Below are 20,132 nucleotides of genomic sequence, written 5' to 3'. Positions count from 1 at the left end.
TGCTCCTATCTGAGTTTTTAAACACTCTCCATCACAGACCTGTTGCATATTTATGAGCCTATGTCATAATAATAACTGCAGCTTCTTAGTTTGAGGTGCTTGAGCTGAAATTGTTGCCCTACTTTCCAGCAATCATGAGACTTTTAGCAAAAAAAAAAAAAAAATCTAAAAAATTGATAGATGCAGATGGGAAGGAACTTCTGGCCTTGAAACAACTACAGTGGTTCAGATTGACTGGAAAACTGTAGAGGTTCAGGAGCCATGGAGGAAGCTGCCTTGCTGGCTTTCACCCTTGGAACCTGGAAGAAGGTTCCAAAACAAAAGCAAAACCACAAAAGAAACCAACCTCAAAATCTGCAAAATGATGTTGGGAGCAGCAAGGGCAAGGCTGATCTGCCTCTTTCTGCAGAGCTGTGTGTTTGTGAGTTTTGAAGTGTCTGGGGGAAATCCCTACCTGGAGCAACTGTAACCAGTGACTAAAAATTCACTTTCAAACTGGTTTGCTACTGGTTTGTAGCCTCTCTGTTGGTCTGGCCCCAGTCTTCCTGGAACCAATGGCCAGTTCAGGGAGCAAAGCTGCTTGAGAACATGGCTACTGGGTTGGGGGTTTGGGCTAGCAAGTGTGTGCCACGTGCAGGGGGAGCTGGCAGCCCAGGGACTGCTGCCATGGCACCAGAAATCTGGTGAAGGTTCTGTGACAGCTTCACCTCCCCTTCCCTGCCCTGCTGCTCAGCCTGCTCCTCCCCACCTCTTCCAGGTGTCATCATGAAGATAGGTTAAAAATGAGACTCTCTAAAGCCTGTGTGTGTATTCTTAGCCCTGTAATTATCTCTAAAACACAGCAAGAGTAGTTTTGTGGCTTTATTAAGGCCTCAGCTTCTTAGACATCAAGAGTTGATTGCTCTGGGAGAAAATAACCCTTTGTTCCCAGGCTTTTAAAGTCAGGCTGCTGAGCTGGAGTCAGTAACTGGTTCCTGAAACACTCAACAAACCCTTGGCAGTGTTTCTCCTTTCTTCAGCTCATTATTTGTGCTCTTCAGTGACCAAGTCCTTCAAAGGTGGTAACTCTTTTTTTCTTTTTTGAGGTTTTAAAAGCAGCAAAGCTTGTCTTGGCCCATCAGCTGTTTCATTAAAACAAGGTTTGGGGATGAGCCCTGGTTGTGCAGCTGGGAGGGACTCACTTTCTGGTCATTCTCAGCTCAGTGGCTGCTGGTGGAGTGTTTGTAAGAAGCATTTGGAGAGGAGGGACATGAATCCTTCTCTTGGTGTGAGCTGGCTTGGCACAGCTTGAAGGTTTCATTGCATTGACTGTAGAAAGTATTTAAAAAGTGTTTTCCTACACTTTGTGCCAAGCTGAAGGCAGATGTAAATTAAGTGTAAAATCTAAGAAACTGGTGAGTAACTCATCTCTTGCTAGGTTGTGCCATAAGGGATTAAATAAAAATAAATCCTGTTAAGCCAAACCAATTGCACATATGGCTCAGTATCTTGCTGCTAGCTTTGCATTTGTGTTAAGAGCTTCTTCATTGATCAGGTAAGTGGAATCAGCTCCTGAGGAGACAACACTGAAGATGTAAAATAACTTCATCTCTTCTTTTAAATCCAGAATTAATCCAAGCTTTAATCTGAGACCTCCTGCTGCAGCTGATGCTGATCCCCCCATCTTGGTCTTCAGTGGGGACAGAGGTGTCAGGGTGACTCAGGAGCCTGACCAGGTGCTTCCCCTCACCTCTGGACAGTCCTTATCCCAGCCAGCCATGATTTCCCTGGGGCAGAGGGAAAGGGCAGCCCAGGCAGAGCTGGGCTTCCCAAAAAGCCTGTGGGATCTGTGCCCTTCCCAGCAGGAAGCAGCCTGCACCACCTTTGCCTTGAGAACTTGCTCTGGATTGTCACAAGGCAGATGTTCAGAAATGGTTTTGAAATGTAGATGTCTTCAAACTGCAGGTGTTTAGAAGCTGTTTGCCTTGTGTTTATCCTCCCCAGGAAGCTGGAGGAGACTAAGGCTTGCTGTTTCTCTGAGGAAAAGGCTCTGTCTGTTCTTATTTGGTGCATTGTGCATTCAGTCATTAACCTGAAGCAGTGGCCATCTTCTGGTTGCCAGCCCCAAAAGCTCTCCTGCACACCAAAGGCCTTTTGAAGCTGGGGGCTTTATTCCCTTACTCTGTGATCAGGTCTGGTTCCCATATTGGATGTGAGGAACGCTTTCAGGGGAGGGATGAAGTGAAGGCCTTCCAGGTTGTCAAAGTCCTTTTTTTTAAAAAAAATAAATATTATATTTATTTACTGGGCTGATCTGCTGCCATGGGGCTGGGCCATTTGGCAAGCTGCAGTGTTCTGAACTCTGCAGTATTCATCAGCCCTTCCCTCTCAGCTGTTGTGCAGTGTGACCTCCTCCATGCCAAGAAGGAGTTTGTTTCCTCACTTGTGCCAGGTGGAAAAGTAAACCTGGAATTGCTTAACCTTGACTTGACATCTAGGAATGCTGTGTCCCTGAGGGGTGCAGAGGGGTGGTTGCACTGTGCTGCCTTTAGCAGGTGGTGTGACTGTGTGGAGGGGCCTTCACCAATTTTCAGTCTTAAAAAAACTCCACAAAAACAAACCCAGCTTTTTTTCCTCTTTTTGTATCTAGTGGATTTAAAATGTTAGTAAGTGAGAACAACTTCTGGTTTCTTTGCAGTTGGAAAGCAGTTGTGTACAGATGGCTGAGCACTGCTGACTCCTGTTCAAACTCATCCCAATTTGGTCTCTTTGGTAGGTTTTGTAATTTTGGAGAGCTGGTGGAGCCTGGAAGTGTGATGCAAATAATTCCAGCACTTCTTCTGTTTGCTTTCATGCACTTCTTTCCAGACAGCTGTATTAGGATGCACCTGGCATACAGCCCCTGTCTGAAACTCCATTTTTAGACTATTGTAAAAGGAGTGAAGATGTCTCCTGCTAATATGGCACTAGAAAGTGGATCCTAGAAAAGATCTTGGGTGTTGGATGTTGCAAAAGACATTGGTGGTGCTTGGCCAGGGAGGGAGTCACAGATCTGACCTTCTTTGGAGCATCTCTTATTTCTGCAAATGGAGAGCCTTGGGGAAGCAGTCCTGCTGGTGTTCCCAGCCTGGAGCTGTCTGCTCCTCTATGGTCATCCCCAGGATGCACATAATCATCTTGTGGGGTTTTTAAGATAATCCTGTGGTACTGGTCAGGTCACTCAGTGCTTGAGGTAGTAACATCAGAGGGGATTTGCCAGGCTTATCCTGATTTTATCCTGATGCTATCTACCTGGCCAGGTTAATCTGGAGCATGCCATGTGAAATGAAGCTTCCCAGCATGGGCAATTCCATCTCTTGGTACTGAAATTTCTGCCTGCTTATTTCTACCCTTTGTTGCTGGGAAATTCAGGAGAACCTCTAGCATGCCTGAGGAACTGAATTATTGCTTTCCTTGAACATGTTACTGGCTGGGAAGCTGAGCACAGCTATGCAATAGCTTTTTCTCTTCTTTTCTTGCATGTATTCTTTTTTTTTTCCCTGTGGCTCAGGCCTGAATAATTAAAATACTCTGCTGTAGCACTACCAGAAGTAAAAACGGGCTTGGCTGTCAGTCTCCCCTCTTGTTCACTCCTCCCATCTGCTGTTTTGATGGTAAATAACACCTTTCTTTTATCTTGAAGCCAAGCCTGGTGGAACATCAGCTGCTGCTTCTCTCCTCCTCCTGCATGCCAAGGCACATCACCTGCCCTCTGTGCAGGGTATTAATGCTGTGCACAAAAGGGCACACACCCCAAAATGGTCTGATCACCATCTGATGGTTTGGTATTAATGGGAATGAGTTGTGAATCTTCTGAAAATTCATTTCTCTGCTGAATTATGATGTGTCAGTGTCCTTGTGTGTTCCTCTTGGATAATGGGATTGCTGGTGAAAGGTGGGGAGTGAACTGAGGTGTATTTATAGACACACATCCTTTATGTGGACACTCCTGAAGGGCTGTTGTACAAAAACTCTGTTCTGATGGGAGATGTCACCCTGATGCAGAGACTGAAGGAAATCCAGGGAGTGATTGGAACCCATTGCTCTGGAAGGGCAGACACTGGTGTATCTCCTGCCTTCTGGTTTCCATACTCGATGCCAGCAGCAACATTTGGATGGCCAAGATGAAACAAGGAGAGCTGGTTTGGTTGGATTGAACCCTGAGCATTCCAGTTGGTTTTATGGCTTCTGAAATGAATTTGTAATTCTTTTGAGCTGGGCCAAGTTTAACCTTATGTTCCCATTTATCTGTTTTGCTGGTCTCCTAAATAGCAGATCTGAGATGGCAGATTAAAGTTTCATGGAAACCTAACTCCTGGCTGCTGGGGAGAGGAACTTGGTATTGGGCTGGATGGTGGAGATCCTGTGTGCAGAGAAACAAATGCCCAGAAAAATCTTGATGCATCCACAAAAAGGCACAAGAGAGCCACCTCCAAACCCTCTATAAATAGAGAGTCTGAGCCACAGCTACCATCCACACCCCTTCCCACCATTTTGGAGAAATGTGCCACCACATATTCCCAACAAAAATACTGCTGAAAAAGATGACAGATGTATGGCACATGCAGAGCTTTAAAGACTCCTGCTTCCCTGTAGCCATGAAACACAGAGAAAACTGTAGCCATCTTCTAAGGCTTCTCCATGGTGGGTGGTTCTGGAGACATTTCCAAGGCTTCTTCATGGCAGGTGGTTCTGGAGCCATATTCCAGGGCTTTTCCAGCAGCTGTGGCTCTCAAAGGTTGGTGATCAGGTTGTAGCATGCACGTGCTCATTTAGGAATGTGTTCCTCTCTTGGAGCCTTCCCTGGGATCTGTGCCTGGTAAATAGGAGCATTTTACATCTGGAAGGGCTGGTACAGACTTGCCTCTGGATTTTAAAGCATATTTATCTGTTGCTGCTTGGCAGGCTCCAACTGTAACTCTCTGTTTCATGAACTTGCTCAGTTACAGCACCCAAATCAGTCCATTCCAGCAGTGCCTTTCCCTCCCACCCCAAGACCTCTGTGACCTTTTTTATTTCTGTTGTGTAACATCTCTCTGAAAGAACACATCTTGTTAAGGGATGAGTTCTGGGCCTTTTCATTCCAGATGCTGGTCTGCAGTGTTCATGGATGGTGAATCTCCAGCCATATCTTCACAGCTAATTTCTGCCATCATACCTAAAGGAACAAAATGTACCATTACTTGCATGGTGTCTCCTCTGGACAGTTCATCCACCCATACCAGTCTTTCATCTTTTTTGTGTGGTGTTCTGTAACTAAGCACTATTTTAATGTTGGTTTAAAGCAAACCTTCTGATGCAATGTAGTTGTTTCCTGAAGCTGTTGCACACCTCTGCAGTACCTGCAGGAAGTCTCCCTCAAAGCCTCTCTTGTTGTCCCTCTGCCATGGCCCAAGGGATTGTTTCTTGGCTTACTGTCCATCTCTGCAGCTCTCTGGGTTCCAGTTTGAGATGCTGTGTGCCTCTCAGAGGCCCTGTTGGTGTCCAGAGGCTCTCCCCCGACCTGCTGTCCTCTCTCTAACCAGCCTCATCTCCCCTTCCTCTTGCAGAAGACAATGCAGAGATTACCCTGGATGTGTCGCTGGCCTATCGTGACAACATGTTTGAGGACTGGGAGGAGATAGCACATGCAGTAGAGATCAGGAAGCTGAAGTGCACCTTTGGCTCACCAAAAGTAAGGGGGTTTGATGGCACTGGAGGTGGGGAGGTGTGGGACAGTGGTGGGAGTTTTCCTTTTCCTTCCTGGTGCTTCCTAGGAGCTCTGAGCTGTTCAGCCTTCACTTTGTGTGTCAGCTTTCCCTCACCTCAAAATCTTGGAGCTCCTGAGAACCAGTGTACAGTTGGTTCTGTTTGGTGATCCAAGAGAAGGGGATGAAGCCAGAGGGAGAGCTGAAACTGTAAGGAAGAAAAGGTGTGAGGTGTTGCAGAGATAGGTGAGGTCAGGCTGGAGCTCAGATCCCTTGAGATCGATATACCCCAGGTCATCCTGGAGAACTTGGAACTTTCCATCTTGTTCTTCCATGATGGACAGAACTTTGTTCCTCAGGAGTGATGAGGAAATAACTCAGAAACCTGGAGAGGCGGGGCAAGAATTTCTTAAAATAATGCTTCAGGCTACCAAGCATAGGTGCAGAGAGCACAGCCTCTTGGTTAAGTGAAGGTGTTTCTGGGCTTCATTTAATCTCTGTGCTTAAACTCATCTGGTGTCTCCTTACCATGCTGTGTTTCTCAGGTCTGTCCCATTTCCCAGTCCCTCTCAGCGTGCCCTTGCCCCTCCACAACCACGTGGAGGTTGCATGCTTCCCTGCAGCCACAGAAAGGCAGGAAATGTGGACAAGGTGTGGAGGGGATCACTGCAAGCACAACAGGGCTTAAGAAACTCCAATTCAGGATGTGTGTGAGAGGGTTCCATGTGTAGTTTTGGCTTACATTGGTCTTGTTGAGGGAGATCCCAAAGGAGCCCTTCACCCTGAAAGGCTCCTGAGTTCAAACACATTGACTGAATGACTCAAAACAATCAAACCTGTCCCCACACCTCTGATACCCTCCAGACTTGCACAGACTCTTCCCAGGTGAGGGTTGGAAGTAGCAAAGAGGCTCTTGGTGCTAGCAGTGATCCCTTTGCCAGGACTCCTGCAGCCCCTTACCGTGGGGGATGTGCTGGTCTGCCTGAGCACCCTGACCCCCTGCCTGACCACCCTCTGGCTGCTCTCTGCCCTGTCACCAGACCCTGGAGTCTGAAGGCCGTCACTACGACTGTGACTTCCTGCCCTTCATGGAGATTGGCAGTGTGGCACACAAGTACTACCTCATCAACATCCGCCTGCCCGTCAACGAGAGGAAGGGCATCAACGTGGGCATCGGGGAGATCAAGGACATCCGGCTGGTGGTGAGTTCCCTCTGCCTCATCTCTGCCCCAGGGCTGCTGCAGCTCACATCTTCATCTCCTCCTTGATCCTCCCTGTCACTCTGTGTCACTTTCCCCCTTACCAAAGGATGCTCTCTTGACCTGCTGTCTTCTGAGCAGTGCCAGCCCCCCTTTGCTGCCCTGTGACCACCCCCAGACCTGGGCTCTTCCCACAGCTCCAGGACCTCTCCCTTGTGTCTTCTCCTCCCCACTGCAGTCCAGCTGGGGTGCACAGTCTTCTACCTGATGAAGTTCTCACAGATAGGACCTAAGGAGGAGGAGAACAGCAGGGTTCAGGGGGTGACCTGCTCTGGTTTGGAGGTGGCTGTCATCCTGCAGAGGTTTGGGATGGCTGTCAGCTATCCCTGCTCCTTCCCTCCCTTGAGGCTTGGTGGACAGGGGTACTTCCAGCTGGAAAACCTCCCAGCACCGTCCCTCTCAGCAGAAGTGAGCGAGCCAGCCAGCTGTGGTGGCTGCAGACAGGGGTGGGAGGGCATGTGTCTGGAGAAATGCATTCATTTGGCTGATGCTTTTCCCACCAGTGCTGACTTGGCCTCAGGAGTGTCTCGTTACTTGTCTGCCAGCTTTTTCCACGCTCCCTCCACTGCTCTCCACCTTGCAGCGGAAGCTGTGGGTGTTGCTGTTTGTTTTCAGGACTTTTTGAAGCCTCCTCAGATGGCCTGGATGCTAAGTAGGCACTTGCTCCCTGTTCCTGTGTTGGACAAACCACGTCCTTCCAACACTGGTTGCATCTGTGTGTGCTTACGTGTCCTGCCGCGTCCCTGCCTCCTCCCAGCTCCTGGAAGGAGGAATGGTGTTAAACCCTGGGCCTTGGTTTTCCTTAGGGCATCCATCAAAACGGGGGCTTTACCAAAGTGTGGTTTGCCATGAAGACCTTCCTCACCCCCAGCATTTTAATCATCATGGTCTGGTACTGGAGAAGGATCACCCTGATGACACGGGCTCCTGTCCTGCTGGAGAAGTGAGTAGAGGCTTGTGTGCTGGCTGTGGTCACCCTCCAGAAAGAGGACCCTGACTGAGGTGGTTGCTATTCCCAGGCAGAGCCCATGTTTGAGGAGACAGGGATGGTCTCTTCTCTGTCCCTTCTGCCCCTCCACCCAGGGACCCTGGGAGCAGGAGACCTCCATAGCTTCTCTTTTCTTTCCCACTCCATCCACAGAGGATGAGTAGCTGTGTTTTTCTGGGGCTGCTCAGAGGGGGTTTATCCCCAGAGAGTCTGCTGGCAGGAGGTAGCATCCCCATCCCACCACCACCTTTGTCCAAACAGTGCCAGGTTTTCTTCTGTTGGTCTTTGTGCACAGCTTGGGCTTCTGAGGCTCTGTGTCCTTGCCTTGCCAGCTGGAAAGTGATGGTGTTTCTGCCTCTCCAGGGTCATCTTCGCTCTGGGAATTTCCATGACCTTCATTAACATCCCCGTGGAGTGGTTTTCCATTGGATTTGACTGGACTTGGATGCTGCTCTTTGGAGACATCCGACAAGGCATTTTCTATGCCATGCTCTTGTCCTTTTGGATCATCTTCTGTGGGGAGCACATGATGGTGGGTGCAACACAGGGAGAGAGAGAGGGAGGGAGGGAGGGAGGTCTCCAGCCCTGCATGCAGCGATACCTGACAACTCCCTCGTGCTTATTGACTTGCTCCAGGCTAACCTGCTTTTCCATCCTCTCCTCCCCTCTTGACCCTCTGATTAGGACCAGAATGAACGGAACCATCTGTCAGGGTACTGGAAGCAGGTTGGACCCATAGCTGTTGGTTCCTTCTGCCTCTTCATCTTTGACATGTGTGAGAGGTGGGTGCAGCGATGCTCCCTGGGGAACCCTTCCCTGGCCACCTCCTGCAGCAGCCACAGCTCATGAAGCCACCTGTGGGTGGCTCTTTCCAGGCTGCAGAGCCAGTGTGGGGCTCTCTGAGCTTCTTGGTTACTGTGCCAGCTCCATGTTCTCTCTGCTCTCCACAGGGGAGTGCAACTGAAGAACCCCTTCTACAGCATCTGGACCACAGAGGTTGGCACGGAGCTGGCTGTATCCTTCCACCCGGCTCCGGTCAGCTTGGCCTGTGTTGGTAGGAGAGGGAGGTGGTGCAGGATGGGGGCAAACCCTCTTCCTTTTGGCAGCCCAGAGCTGTGAGGGGGATGCTAGGGTGCTGTGGGTCACAGAATTTTAGAATGGGTTTGGTTGGGGGGACCTGAAACACCATCCCATTATATCCCCTGCCATGGGGATACACCAGCCCACCAGCCCAGGGTGCTCCAAGCCCCATCCAACCTGACCTGAGACACTGCCAGGGATGGGGCAGCCACAGCTTCTGGGGGAAACCTGGGCACCCAGGGGCTCAGCACCCTCCCAGAACAGAATTTTTCCCATCTCCTCTCCGTCTCCCCTCTTGCAGCTCCAAACCCTTCCCCCTCATCCCATCCCTCCAGGCCCTTGTCCCAAGTCCCTCCCCAGTTTTCCTGGAGCCCCTTCAGGCACTGGAAGGTGCTCTAAGGTCTCCCCATTGCAGCCTTCTGCACTCCAGTCCTGACAGGTTTGGGGCTGGGTATCTCCAGGTACTGGTTCTGTGCTTGGGGAAGTCTCTGGACAACTGAGCCTCTCCCTAAAGTGTCACAGATTTGAGGGGAGGTGTGGGAGATGCAGATCCTGAGTGTCTGGCTGCCCACTGCAAGTTTGATTTTGACATTAAAATAAGTTCATTGCCTGCATAACATTTGCTCTTCTTTCTGTTTAGCTCATAACATTTTCCCTTAACACTCACTGCCCAGATGGCCTTTATTATCGTGGCAGGAATCTGCTTGTGTCTGTATTTTCTCTTCCTGTGTTTCATGGTCTTCCAAGTGTTCAGAAACATCAGTGGGAAGCAGTCGGGCCTCCCAGCCATGAGCAAGGCTCGCCGCCTCCATTACGAGGTAACATCCCTCCTCATGCCAACCATTCTTCAGTTTTTAAAAGGCATTTTTAACCTAGAGGAGTCTGTCCTGAGACCTTCTTTATCCATCTAGTCCTGATTTGGAAGATCTGATCTGGCTTAGGTTTTTTGTATTGCTCAAATTACCTACAAACCTTTTTGTCTGCCAGGAAGTTTCTTCTTTGTTTGGGGTCTTTGGTCCCACCAAAGCATTTTAAACTCTGGGGAGGGTACAAAAATGAGGTCTCCCTTTCAGCAAGTAGTTGCCATCTATCAACTTTCATGAACTGTGTTGGAGGACAGAAGAAAAGTCTCCCAGTTACCATTTAAATCCCTGTGGGCCCGTCAGTTCCCCATACCTCTGTTTCTCCTCCTGTGCTATCAATTACTGTGTTTTATGGCAAGTATTGCCCTGTTCCGTGGTGTCAGTGCAGATTTTCAGGCTTAGCATTTCCTAACCAAGTCACAGGAGGGCAAACTACCTTACTAGGATAAAAAATGGGATCTTTTCAGCCCGTTATCCCCATTTTTTTAGCCCGTGATTTTGTATGTTGTTCCTGTCCTAGCTGTCCCTGACTGCTGCAAGGCTTGAGGAGCAACCTTGAAGTGATTAAGCTGAGAGGGCTTGTTGTTTCCATGGGTGTGTAAATATTTACCACCACTGTTGTCCTGTAATCACTTCTGATTTAAGCAGGCCAGGTATCACCCATCAGAAATGCACAGAAAATACAGAAGTTTGGGCTTGCCAGAATCTTGAAACAATATTGAGCTTTTTTTTTTCCCCCAGCAAAAGGGGTCCCTCTTCAGCAAGAAACCCAGGACTTCAGCTGGTCTTGTGGAGCTGCTGCAGCTGTGCCCTACATCTGGCAAGCATCAATCAGCTCTGGGAGAGTTAAATTAATAGTCACTTGTTGTCACAGTGTGGCACAGCAGTTACGCACACCCTGACATTTCCACCAGAATTCCAGAAACAGGTTAAAAAAAAATAATTAAAAAAACCCAAAACAAAAACCAAACCAACAAAAACTAAAACAACTTTTAATTGAAAATGTAACACTGATCTGCAGGCAGCTCCCAGCCATGGGGTCTTCAGCCACAGATTCTCTCATAACCCACATGCTTCTGCAGTAGCGAGCGTGGTTCTGACCCGCGCTGGGAATCGCAGCTGCTGGAGGTGAGGATCACCCTGGTTTGGACCCAGAACCTGCTGCTGCAGAACCAGGGATGTTTGTTTTCCACGAGCTGGATGAAACCCCGTGGCTGAGCTGCCTCCTCTTCCACTCTCACTCTGGGTAAATCAGTCACAAAAGCAAATGTCATGGAAAGCAAGAGCTGTCCGGACACGCACGCCCCGCGCGGAGCATCCGGCAGGAATGCAGACGTGTGGGGAGAGGAGAACATGGGCTGGCCTCAAGGCAGAGGAGTGGGTGGAGGTTGTTTTGCTTTGGGCTTTCGTGGGTTGCACCCTTTTTTTTTTTTCTTTTTTTCTTTTTTATACTTGTGTCCCGTATATGCTAAAACCAAAAATGGGTTTTGTGGGTTCCGCTAATGTGACCAGTGACATTTCTCTCTCTCCACAGGGGCTGATTTTTAGGTTCAAGTTCCTGATGCTCATTACCCTGGCTTGTGCAGCCATGACTGTCATCTTCTTCATTGTCAGCCAGGTGAGTGTCAAAACTTGGCTCCGTCCAAGAGCAGCAGCCTCCCATTCCCCAGCCACTTACAACATCACAGAACCACAGAATGATTTGGGTTGGGAGGGAGCTCTAAAGCTCACTCAGTCCAACCCCTGCAGTATCAGGGACACCCTCACCCAGATCAGGGTGCTCAGAGCCTCCTCAAGCCTCACCTTGAACATCTCCAGGGATGAGATTGCTTGCTCTTCAGACAAGGCATGCCTGTAACAAGCAGACTTGATAGGAAGTTGCTTTTTGTTCTCATTTATTTGAAGCACCACTGTAAAAATTGCTGAGGCCAAAGCTGCCCCAATGGTCTTTGGCTCACAGGAAGGTTTGGGGCTCTGCTGTTTTGAAATATCAGCCAACACAGTTTAGTCATTTCTGAGAACTTGGTGAGGGGAAAGTGGGCTGTTCACACTGAAAGAATCTGGTGGCTTTGGATGCCCACAGAAAAACAACAGAATTCCATCTTCCTGGGGTTGACTTTGCAACCCTGCTGTTTCCAGCACTCTTGGGGCTTATTTATTCTGAGCAGTTTCAGCCCAAATGAGCTTATATCACTACTTAAACCTTAAACTTGGTTCATTCCAAGTAACTTTTAAGGTTGCATCTCTTTCAGAGGTGTTCTGGTTGTTCCTGAGCGTGGGGGGCTTGCAGCTTCAGGAGAGCCCTGGGTCCAGCCACACAAGCCCAGAGTTACAGGTGCAGGAGCAGTTTCTCTCTCACTGCACTGCTGCTGTTTTGAGGTACAAGGTGGAAAATGCAGCAGTGAGTGATCTTGCTTTTAAAAATCTGTTACCTGAAGCAATGGTTTGAGGACTGCCACATGGCAACTTGATTCTTCATGGAGTGCTGGTGAACCATTGCTGAATAATTTTGTCCAGCTGCCCTTTTCCAACCTACTTTTAGTTTTCATCTTTCCCCCTTATCTCTTCTTTAATGGGGGAGCCACCAAGTTGAGTGTCAGCAGCCTGTGTGTCCGAGTACTGTTAATATTGATGATTCAGGTTGTGTTGCTATTGATGATCTTTTCATGTCTCTTGGCACATCCCTGTGTGTCAAAGGCTGGTGCTGTCAGCCAGGTCCCCCTCCCAAGGCAGCAGCAGCACATCAGCTCTGCATTATCTGTGCTGGTTCTTCTCTAGAAGTTCTGTTTAAATAAGACTGATGTTTTCAGCTGTAACCAGTTGCCTCCTAGGCAGTGCCCCTTCTGAGCACATCCATTGTGGCAGGGATGCATGGCAGAGCAGGAGACCTTTTGCCACATTTTAAGAGTGACAAATCAAAGTTAAGGAAATCCCCATGCACTCATTTTGTAAGGACCATTTTTTTTCCCTGCAGATGAAGGTTAAAGAGGAGAATCCCAGCCTGACTTCTGCACCTACACTCCCTTTACTCCATCCTGTTAAATTCTTACTGCTTGACTTCCAAGTTACAGCTTTAGCAGGTCAGTTCTCTGTTTTTACAGAACCTGGTCTCACTGATGTGCCCGTGTGTGTCTGCTTTCTCCCTGGCAGGTGACAGAAGGCCACTGGAAGTGGGGGGACATAACCATCCAAGTGAACAGTGCCTTCTTCACTGGCATCTACGGGATGTGGAACCTCTACGTCTTCGCTCTCATGTTCCTCTACGCCCCCTCACACAAGAATTATGGTGAAGATCAGTCAAATGGTAAATGCCTCGACATCAGCTGAGGATTCTTGTGGTTAGAAAGCAATATAAAATACCTTTTGTGCAATTTTTTTGTTTTTTTTTAACCAAAGTGCAGGCTCAGCACATGGAAATGTTATGCAAATGATGGATTTTGGTTTTTCTTTTCGTAGTGGACACTTTAATTAGTGCCTAGGTTAGACAGGTTGGAGTGTTTAGCCAAGGCTAAAACCTTCCAGATGGTTTTTAGCATTGCCTGGTTGTAATTGTGTAGCTCAAGTGGAGGGATGAGGAGAGGAGAAAATAGAAATCTGGGCAGTGCTGTTGGATTCCTTTATCTGTTGTCTTCAGTACCACGGAAATTGTCTTTTGCAGATGTGCTTGTATTTAAATATTTAAATAACTGCAGATGAAAGCAGTTGTAAAAATACTGGGCAGTCCATAGGCCAGGTAGCTCCTGAAAGTGTGGAAGGGTGTTGTAGTGTAACCCCAGTTAGCACCTAAGTCCCACACAGGGTGAGAAGCTCTGCTACACAGAAACTCAGCTCTATCCCAGACACAACCAGCAGAAGGGAATAAAATGTGTTTCTTGCTTCTGAATTGTCAAATATTTCCCTGTGAGGCCAGGCTAACAGAGTAGCTTTTGTTTCTCAGGTGACCTGGGAGTAAACAGTGGGGAGGAGCTCCAGCTCACCACCACCATCACCCACGTGGATGGACCCACAGAGGTTTATAAGCTGGCACGCAAGGAGGCTCAGGAGTGACACTGGCTGGGACCCAGACTGGGGTGGAGAGCAGAGGACCACACCTTGCCCTCTGGCAGGAGACCTCTTGGACCTAACCTGCTCCTCCAGCCACCCTGTGTGTTTTCACCAGGCAGTGACGCCCAGCAGAACGTTTGTAAACTCTTTACTATGGTGTAGTTACTTCTGGGGGGAGGGTTATGTATCTTGTGTTCCACTCCAGCACGTAAAACCTGCTAGAAAAGCATTAAGGTTGCAAAGTCGAGGTCAGGAAGGGGTAGAGCTGCCATGGGGCAGTTTCCAGTTGGCTCCCCTGCCTTTTGCCATCTTCCTCCCTCTCACCTTTTGGTTATGGCTCTCTCATTTCCACGCTGCTGACGTGCCATGGGGAGACAAGAAAGGCCCCAGGAGGGATGGTGCATTCCAGGCTCCCATCCCTGTGAGCTGGGCAGTCCTGCTCCTCCTTGCACAGCCAGGGTGGAGCACACTTGGTCAAGGTGTGTTCTTCCAGGGACTGGAAAAATCAGCTTGTCACATACTAATGTGAGTCTTTTGCTTTTTTTTTGCTTTTTTTTTGCTTTTTTTTTTTTTTTGTGCTATGAGCTTGCTCACCCCTCTGCTGTGTCTTGGGGGGGATCTGGCTGTCAGACTGCCCAGGGCAAGGGCAATTGTAACCAGTATGGGATGGAGGAGTAAACTGGACTCTGCTGGGGACCAGTTAATAGAAGAGTTAATGGCAACATGACCAGAATGGTCTGTGCTTCTCAGGACACACCTTCTTCCAGGGCCCAGAAGAGAAGCTGACTCTGCAGAGAACTTCACCTGGCACTAGTTAATGCCTCTGTTAACTGCTTGAAACTCAACCTCCCACTTTTGTCCCTAAAAGATGAGACTTTGGTGGTGCTGCCTGTTGCTGACAGGTTGGAGATTAGGGAGAGAGGGAGCAGGATTCCAAAGACCCTGACAGTTGTCAATACCAGGAAAGGTGACATGCTCTCCTTGGACTCATAAAAATTCTAAAATTCAGCCAGTGTTCAATTAATTCTCCCTTTTTTTCCCACTCCAGCAGGGAATGGGGCCAGAACACTGACCCCAGCTGAAGCCCCTTGAGTGCTGCTATGCCTGGGCACCTGAAGTCCCTTTAGCACAGGAGAAGTGCTGACTGCTGCCTGAGAGGAGGTAGCTTGGGGTGATTTTTGCATACTTGAACTGGAACACTACATTTTTAAAAATAAGTTTGGGGGTTGTAAAGTGGGGTGGCAGTGCCACTGTGCTGAAAGAAAATAGCTTAAAAGAAAAAAAAACTTGGGAAAGGAGAGGGCACACTTCTTGGAAGAAGCACTGGGATGGCAAAAGGTAACTTGTAGCAGTTTAGATGAGGAAAGGAAGTGCTGGTAGGGCCAAGCAGTGCTCCTACTTGCAGAGTTGTTACATTACAAACGAATTAAATTAATGTTTAGATGACATTACACATAACAAATAAATTAAAACCAATCCCAACTCCAACAGGTTCCTGGCTGGGTGCTCGACTTTGCAACTTTAACGCCCTTTTTACGTCTGGTCCTTACGTGATATTTATGTTGTTCCCATAGATGTGTCCATGGTTTCTTTCTTCCAGCTTAGTAGAGCCTCTTGTTTTGTAAAGGCTCCTTGCAAATGGGGAGCTGCAGCTTTAAAAACCAAAATTTTGTGTCAGACACTAACAGTTTGTTTACGGGGGGCGCATGTATCGTGTGCGTGCGTGCGTGTGGGGGGGTTTTTTATTTCTTCATTCCTAAGCCCTACTCATATGTCTCAGAAATAGTCCCTGGGTCTTATTAAAATATATCCTCTTTTTTGTTTGTTTGTTTAGGTCGAGTTGAGTTTTTACAGAGTGCTTTAAGCAATCTGGAAAACGTGTAGGTTTGTTAATTTAAATAAAATACATGATATTGTGGATCCGTGGTCAGTCTGCTTGGCTGCCTGAGAAATCGTAGCTCTTCTTGCCTTCTCTTTCACTTCAAGGCTGTTGCAGCTTGTCACTGGTTGGAGAATCTTCTCCCTGCTTGGAATGTTCACACACTAAAGGTTTTTTTAACCCTTAAAACCTTTGCTTTCAGGCTGATCTTTAGCAGAGAGATTTCTACCTTGTCTCTGCAGCATCGGTTGCAGCTCCCGTTGCCCACGAGATGAGGAGGAGCAGGACCAGGGGGTGTTGAGCCCCCCCTGTTCCCACCCATCCTGTGTGGGGGAAATTGGATGATGAGAGATTAATTTCAGGATCAACTGCTTGAAGTTTCTGTTGTCCCCTTGACAAAAGGGGAGGTGAGAAGGGGGACTGGGCTGCTGGGTTTCAGGCTGTACCGGTGGCTTCGTTCCTGCTGTGTTGGCAGCAGTGGTGAGGAACTGGGGGCTGCTCAAAGGCAAACTGGGGGCACTGCAGCTCTTCCAGAATCTAATGAATTTCAAAAGAGAAAATTTCATGAATTTTAAATAACTGTAAAAAAAAACCAAACCAACCAACCACTGCAGCACCCTCCCACGCAGCTTCTCTCCCCAGGTTAGGGAGTCGGGCTCTTTGCCATGGCAGGCCTTTGCTGCCCTCTGCAGCCAGCAGCACACAGCTCTTCAGCAGATGAAAAGAAAGCAGTAAATCCCTTACCTCGAAAAGTGTGGGAAATTTGCTGGGGAGTGGAGGTTACTGTTGCCTGCAAGTTCCTGCTCAGGGTCTGACCTGTCCCAGGAGCTTTGTGCTTCTGTGGTCCTTGGGCCAGGGACATGGTGAGGAGGGGAGAGGAATGGGAAAAACCACCCAGGAGTTTATTTGAGCCAAAATCAGTAGGAGAAGGGGAAGGGTTGTGATAGATCTTTATGGGTGAGCTCAGGACCTAGGTTTCTGAGGTCAGCAACTGGCCTTGGGTTGGTCCAGTTTGTTTTTCTTATTAACCTCCTTTCTGGATTCTCTTAGAAATCTGGGACCAGAGTTGCTGCTCTAAAACTGACCAAAGAGCAAAGTGAGGAGCTGCAGCAGGCTCCAGGGAAGTCTTGTTCCTCATTCCTTGCTCCCAGTGATGCCAGTGCAAGGTGAGGTGTCAGTGTGCAGTCTGGGCTCATCTCCTTCCACCAGGAACCTCGGGTGATGCCCAGAGCTCCCTGTGCTCCTCCCTCCTGGGGAACCCATCCCCAGTGAAGGAACCACACCAAACCTGTGCTGAGGCACTTGGATGATGTTTGGGGGAGAAACTGGGCTCGTGCCCCTGGTGTCCATCCCTCTGGAAGGCTACATTAGGTGTAGGAAAGGCTCAGGGAAGGGTGATGGAAATGATAGAAGGTCCCCTGGCTGTCTCAGCACCCACAAGCTCACAGCAAGGCTTGTGGGATGGGTCTGGCCTATCCTGACAATGGGAGAAGCAACTTGTGACTGGGTGGGGTTTTGTGTCCCAGCAGGAATCTGAGTCTGTCCCCAGGTTCTGGGTGCTGCTGTCAGCACTGGCTGGGGAGAGGGAGGTGCTGGCATTTACTCCTTTTCCCTTTTAAACCCCCTCCCCAGCAGTCCCCATGCAATTAGTGTGTGGTGGGAAACTGAAATGTGTCCCCTCTCCCACCACAAATCCTGAAGCCCAAGGATACTGTCTGGGATTTCATGATGATAAAAAATAAAGTGTGGGCTGTTCTGCTGTTGGGAAAGAAGTGCAGGAGACTGACTGAGCTGCAGGAGATGGGTGCAGGGCAGGGGATGGCTGCTCACATCTGCTCCTGTTCTTGCTGTACATGACTGTCCCTCCTGCTCTCAAAGCTGAGGCACAGCCCCTGTGTTTCCACTGGGGTAAAATAAGTAATAAGCAACAGCAGGTTTATTTTTGGAAGGATTTTGCTCTGTGGCTAGCACACAGACATGTCTCACAGCCCTACTCTCCTGCTCAGCACCTGGCATTACACAGTCCAAGAGCTGATAGCTCTTTGAGCTTTTCCCTTGTTGGAGACTGGCACAGGAAATCAATACCTGCATCAGGTTTCAGACCTTGAGTTTTAAATCAAATCCCAGGTTCTCGTCACGGAGTTGTTGGCATCTTCACCTCTGACGTGTGTAGGAGGTGAGGCTGGAGCTGGGGCTGCACAGAGCAAACCCAAACCTTCCCCCAGCAGGGCAGAGGCTGCTGGCCAGGCTGGGTATGTTTCTGACTCAGCTGAGCTGACGTGTCGTGGCTCCATGCAGGGAGTTCCTGGCTGAGATGGTTTAAATATTGTGCTAGCCTTTGGCTATTTCATTATCTTGAGTCAAGGAAAGTTTATACCCAGTATAAAAGCAGGCATTTCTGGTTTTCTTCTATTTTTTTTTCCTTCCTGCTTTCATTGTGCTTAAAGCCCTGCAGGGTTTCCAGAGGGAAGGACCTTCTTCCAGGCTCGCACACGAGATGGATGTTATGTCTCAAAAATAGATAAGCCCCTCTGGAACATTTCCTGATAAATATTTCACAGCCTGAACTGCATCCCTGAGTATCAGCACTGCTTGGAGGAGAGACATCCTTTCTGATAAGCAACATGCACCATGGGCACACATCCTCTGCTTTTCATAATGAAGTAGTGGGAAAGGGGAATTTGCCACTGTAAACATGGATAAACAAGCAGTGAGGAGCTGTGCTTGGGTTTGGTAACCCGGGAAAGTATGTTCTTGTGCAATCTCTGTGAGTCCCAAGGGAGTCTTGACACAGCAGAAACAATCTCTGGCACAGTCCCTGCAGAAAAGGGATTTGAGCATCCTCACCCATCCCTTGGTGGGTCCCCACCTCTGTCCTGCACCAGCTCCTGGCTCCAGACCATCCCCAGGCAGTTTTCCTGGGCAAAGCAGCAGACTCTGCCTCTCCCTCTGCTCTCTGCCTTCTGGAGAGGGGCTCTGGCAAGCAGCTGATTTCCATTTAAAATTTCCATTTCAAAGGTCTCTGGTTGTTGTCAGCTCCAGCCCGAGTAAATCCTGGTGCAGAGCAGAGCACAGAGCCAGCATCTCTTGGCCTTGTCCTCCTCAATGGGTCTGCCCCACCCAAAGGGGGTACTGCACAGGCCAGGTCTCTCTCCATCCTTTCTCTAAGGAGATCTTCCCACTCTGTTGCCTCTGCTAAGTTGACTCACAGCTTTGTTCATCCTACACTCCCTGGAGAAGAGTCAGAAGGACAAAATCCCAGGCACAGCCACCTGATGATGAGGTACAGCTGTACAGCAGCTGAGGAATGGGAAATCCATCCCAACGTCTCAGCACCTTCAGGACCCTTTCACTGATTTAATTTTTTCTCAAAGCATGGAGAAACTACCTGGAAAGGGAAGCATTGCCTCTTTGTCCCTTGGAGATTCACCTGCAGCCTCAGAGCCTGGCACAAGGCGGTGCCAATGGATTCTGGACTCATCAGGTACTGCCCTGCTGGTGATGTGGGACAGCCCAGTCCTGCTGGGAGTGGTTCATTAGCAGCAGCACCATCCTGTCTCTGGTGCTGGGTTGTCATTCCTTGGTTTCTCAGCAGCAGCAGTGCTTCCTTGCTGCCAGGAAGGGCTGGCACAGCTCTAACCAGCTCCTCATGCGAAGCCGGTTTGGGTCCTGGCACAGATCTGCTCTTCCCCAACCACTGCTGGGAACAAAGGTGGGCAGGTATCCAATCCAGCAGGCACTGCTGTGGGAAAAAAAAATAACACCTTTTTGCTGCATCAGGAAGTATGAAAACCATTCACAGCTCTTGAGAAAAAAAGTGTGAGCTCCTCCTCCTGCACACGCAGGAGCCAACACGTTTCTCCGTGGGGAGCAGGAGAGCCTGCCCTGCCTCCTGCACCCCTGCCTCCTGCACCCCTGCCTCCTGTACCCTGCCTCCTGTACCCTGCCTCCTGTACCCCTGCCTCCTGCTCCCCTGCCTCCTGCACCCCTGCCTCCTGCTCCCCTGCCTCCTGCACCCCTGCCTCCTGCACCCCTGCCTCCTGCACCCCTGCCTCCTGCACCCCTGCCTCCTGCACCCCTGCCTCCTGCACCCCTGCCTCCTGTACCCCTGCCTCCTGCTCCCCTGCCTCCTGCACCCCTGCCTCCTGTACCCCTGCCTCCTGCACTCAGCCTCCCTGTCAGGCAGGGACAAGGTACCAAAGTCAAACCTATGTGTGGTTTCTGAACGTTGCGACCCTGTCCTGCCTCTGCCCAGCCTTGGGCTTGGTGGGAAAGAACCAACCAAACCCTGGATGCAGCTGCAAAAATGGTGTC

The 20,132-nt window shown here is 49.3% G+C and overlaps 1 protein-coding gene across 2 annotated transcripts in view; it reads left to right on the top strand.

Moving 5' to 3' along the window:
- The window catches only part of WLS (Wnt ligand secretion mediator), a 29,437-nt gene extending 13,580 nt beyond the window's left edge, over positions 1-15,857 (top strand). For both annotated transcript variants that reach the window (XM_030455388.1, XM_030455389.1), the window contains exons 3-12: positions 5,568-5,692; positions 6,746-6,907; positions 7,771-7,907; positions 8,316-8,484; positions 8,637-8,734; positions 8,903-8,966; positions 9,707-9,850; positions 11,430-11,513; positions 13,046-13,199; positions 13,833-15,857. In XM_030455388.1, coding sequence (XP_030311248.1) covers positions 5,568-5,692; positions 6,746-6,907; positions 7,771-7,907; positions 8,316-8,484; positions 8,637-8,734; positions 8,903-8,966; positions 9,707-9,850; positions 11,430-11,513; positions 13,046-13,199; positions 13,833-13,942 — 1,247 coding nt within the window. In that variant the 3' untranslated portion in view covers positions 13,943-15,857. The remainder of the gene's footprint in view (positions 1-5,567; positions 5,693-6,745; positions 6,908-7,770; positions 7,908-8,315; positions 8,485-8,636; positions 8,735-8,902; positions 8,967-9,706; positions 9,851-11,429; positions 11,514-13,045; positions 13,200-13,832) is intronic.
- Positions 15,858-20,132: the final 4,275 nt, after the last annotated feature.

The sequence above is a fragment of the Calypte anna genome, chromosome 8 (genome assembly GCF_003957555.1).
Source record: "Calypte anna isolate BGI_N300 chromosome 8, bCalAnn1_v1.p, whole genome shotgun sequence".
Lineage (NCBI taxonomy): Eukaryota > Metazoa > Chordata > Aves > Apodiformes > Trochilidae > Calypte > Calypte anna.
Note: the sequence above shows the minus strand (reverse complement) of the source record. Positions and strands in the feature narration are given on the sequence as shown.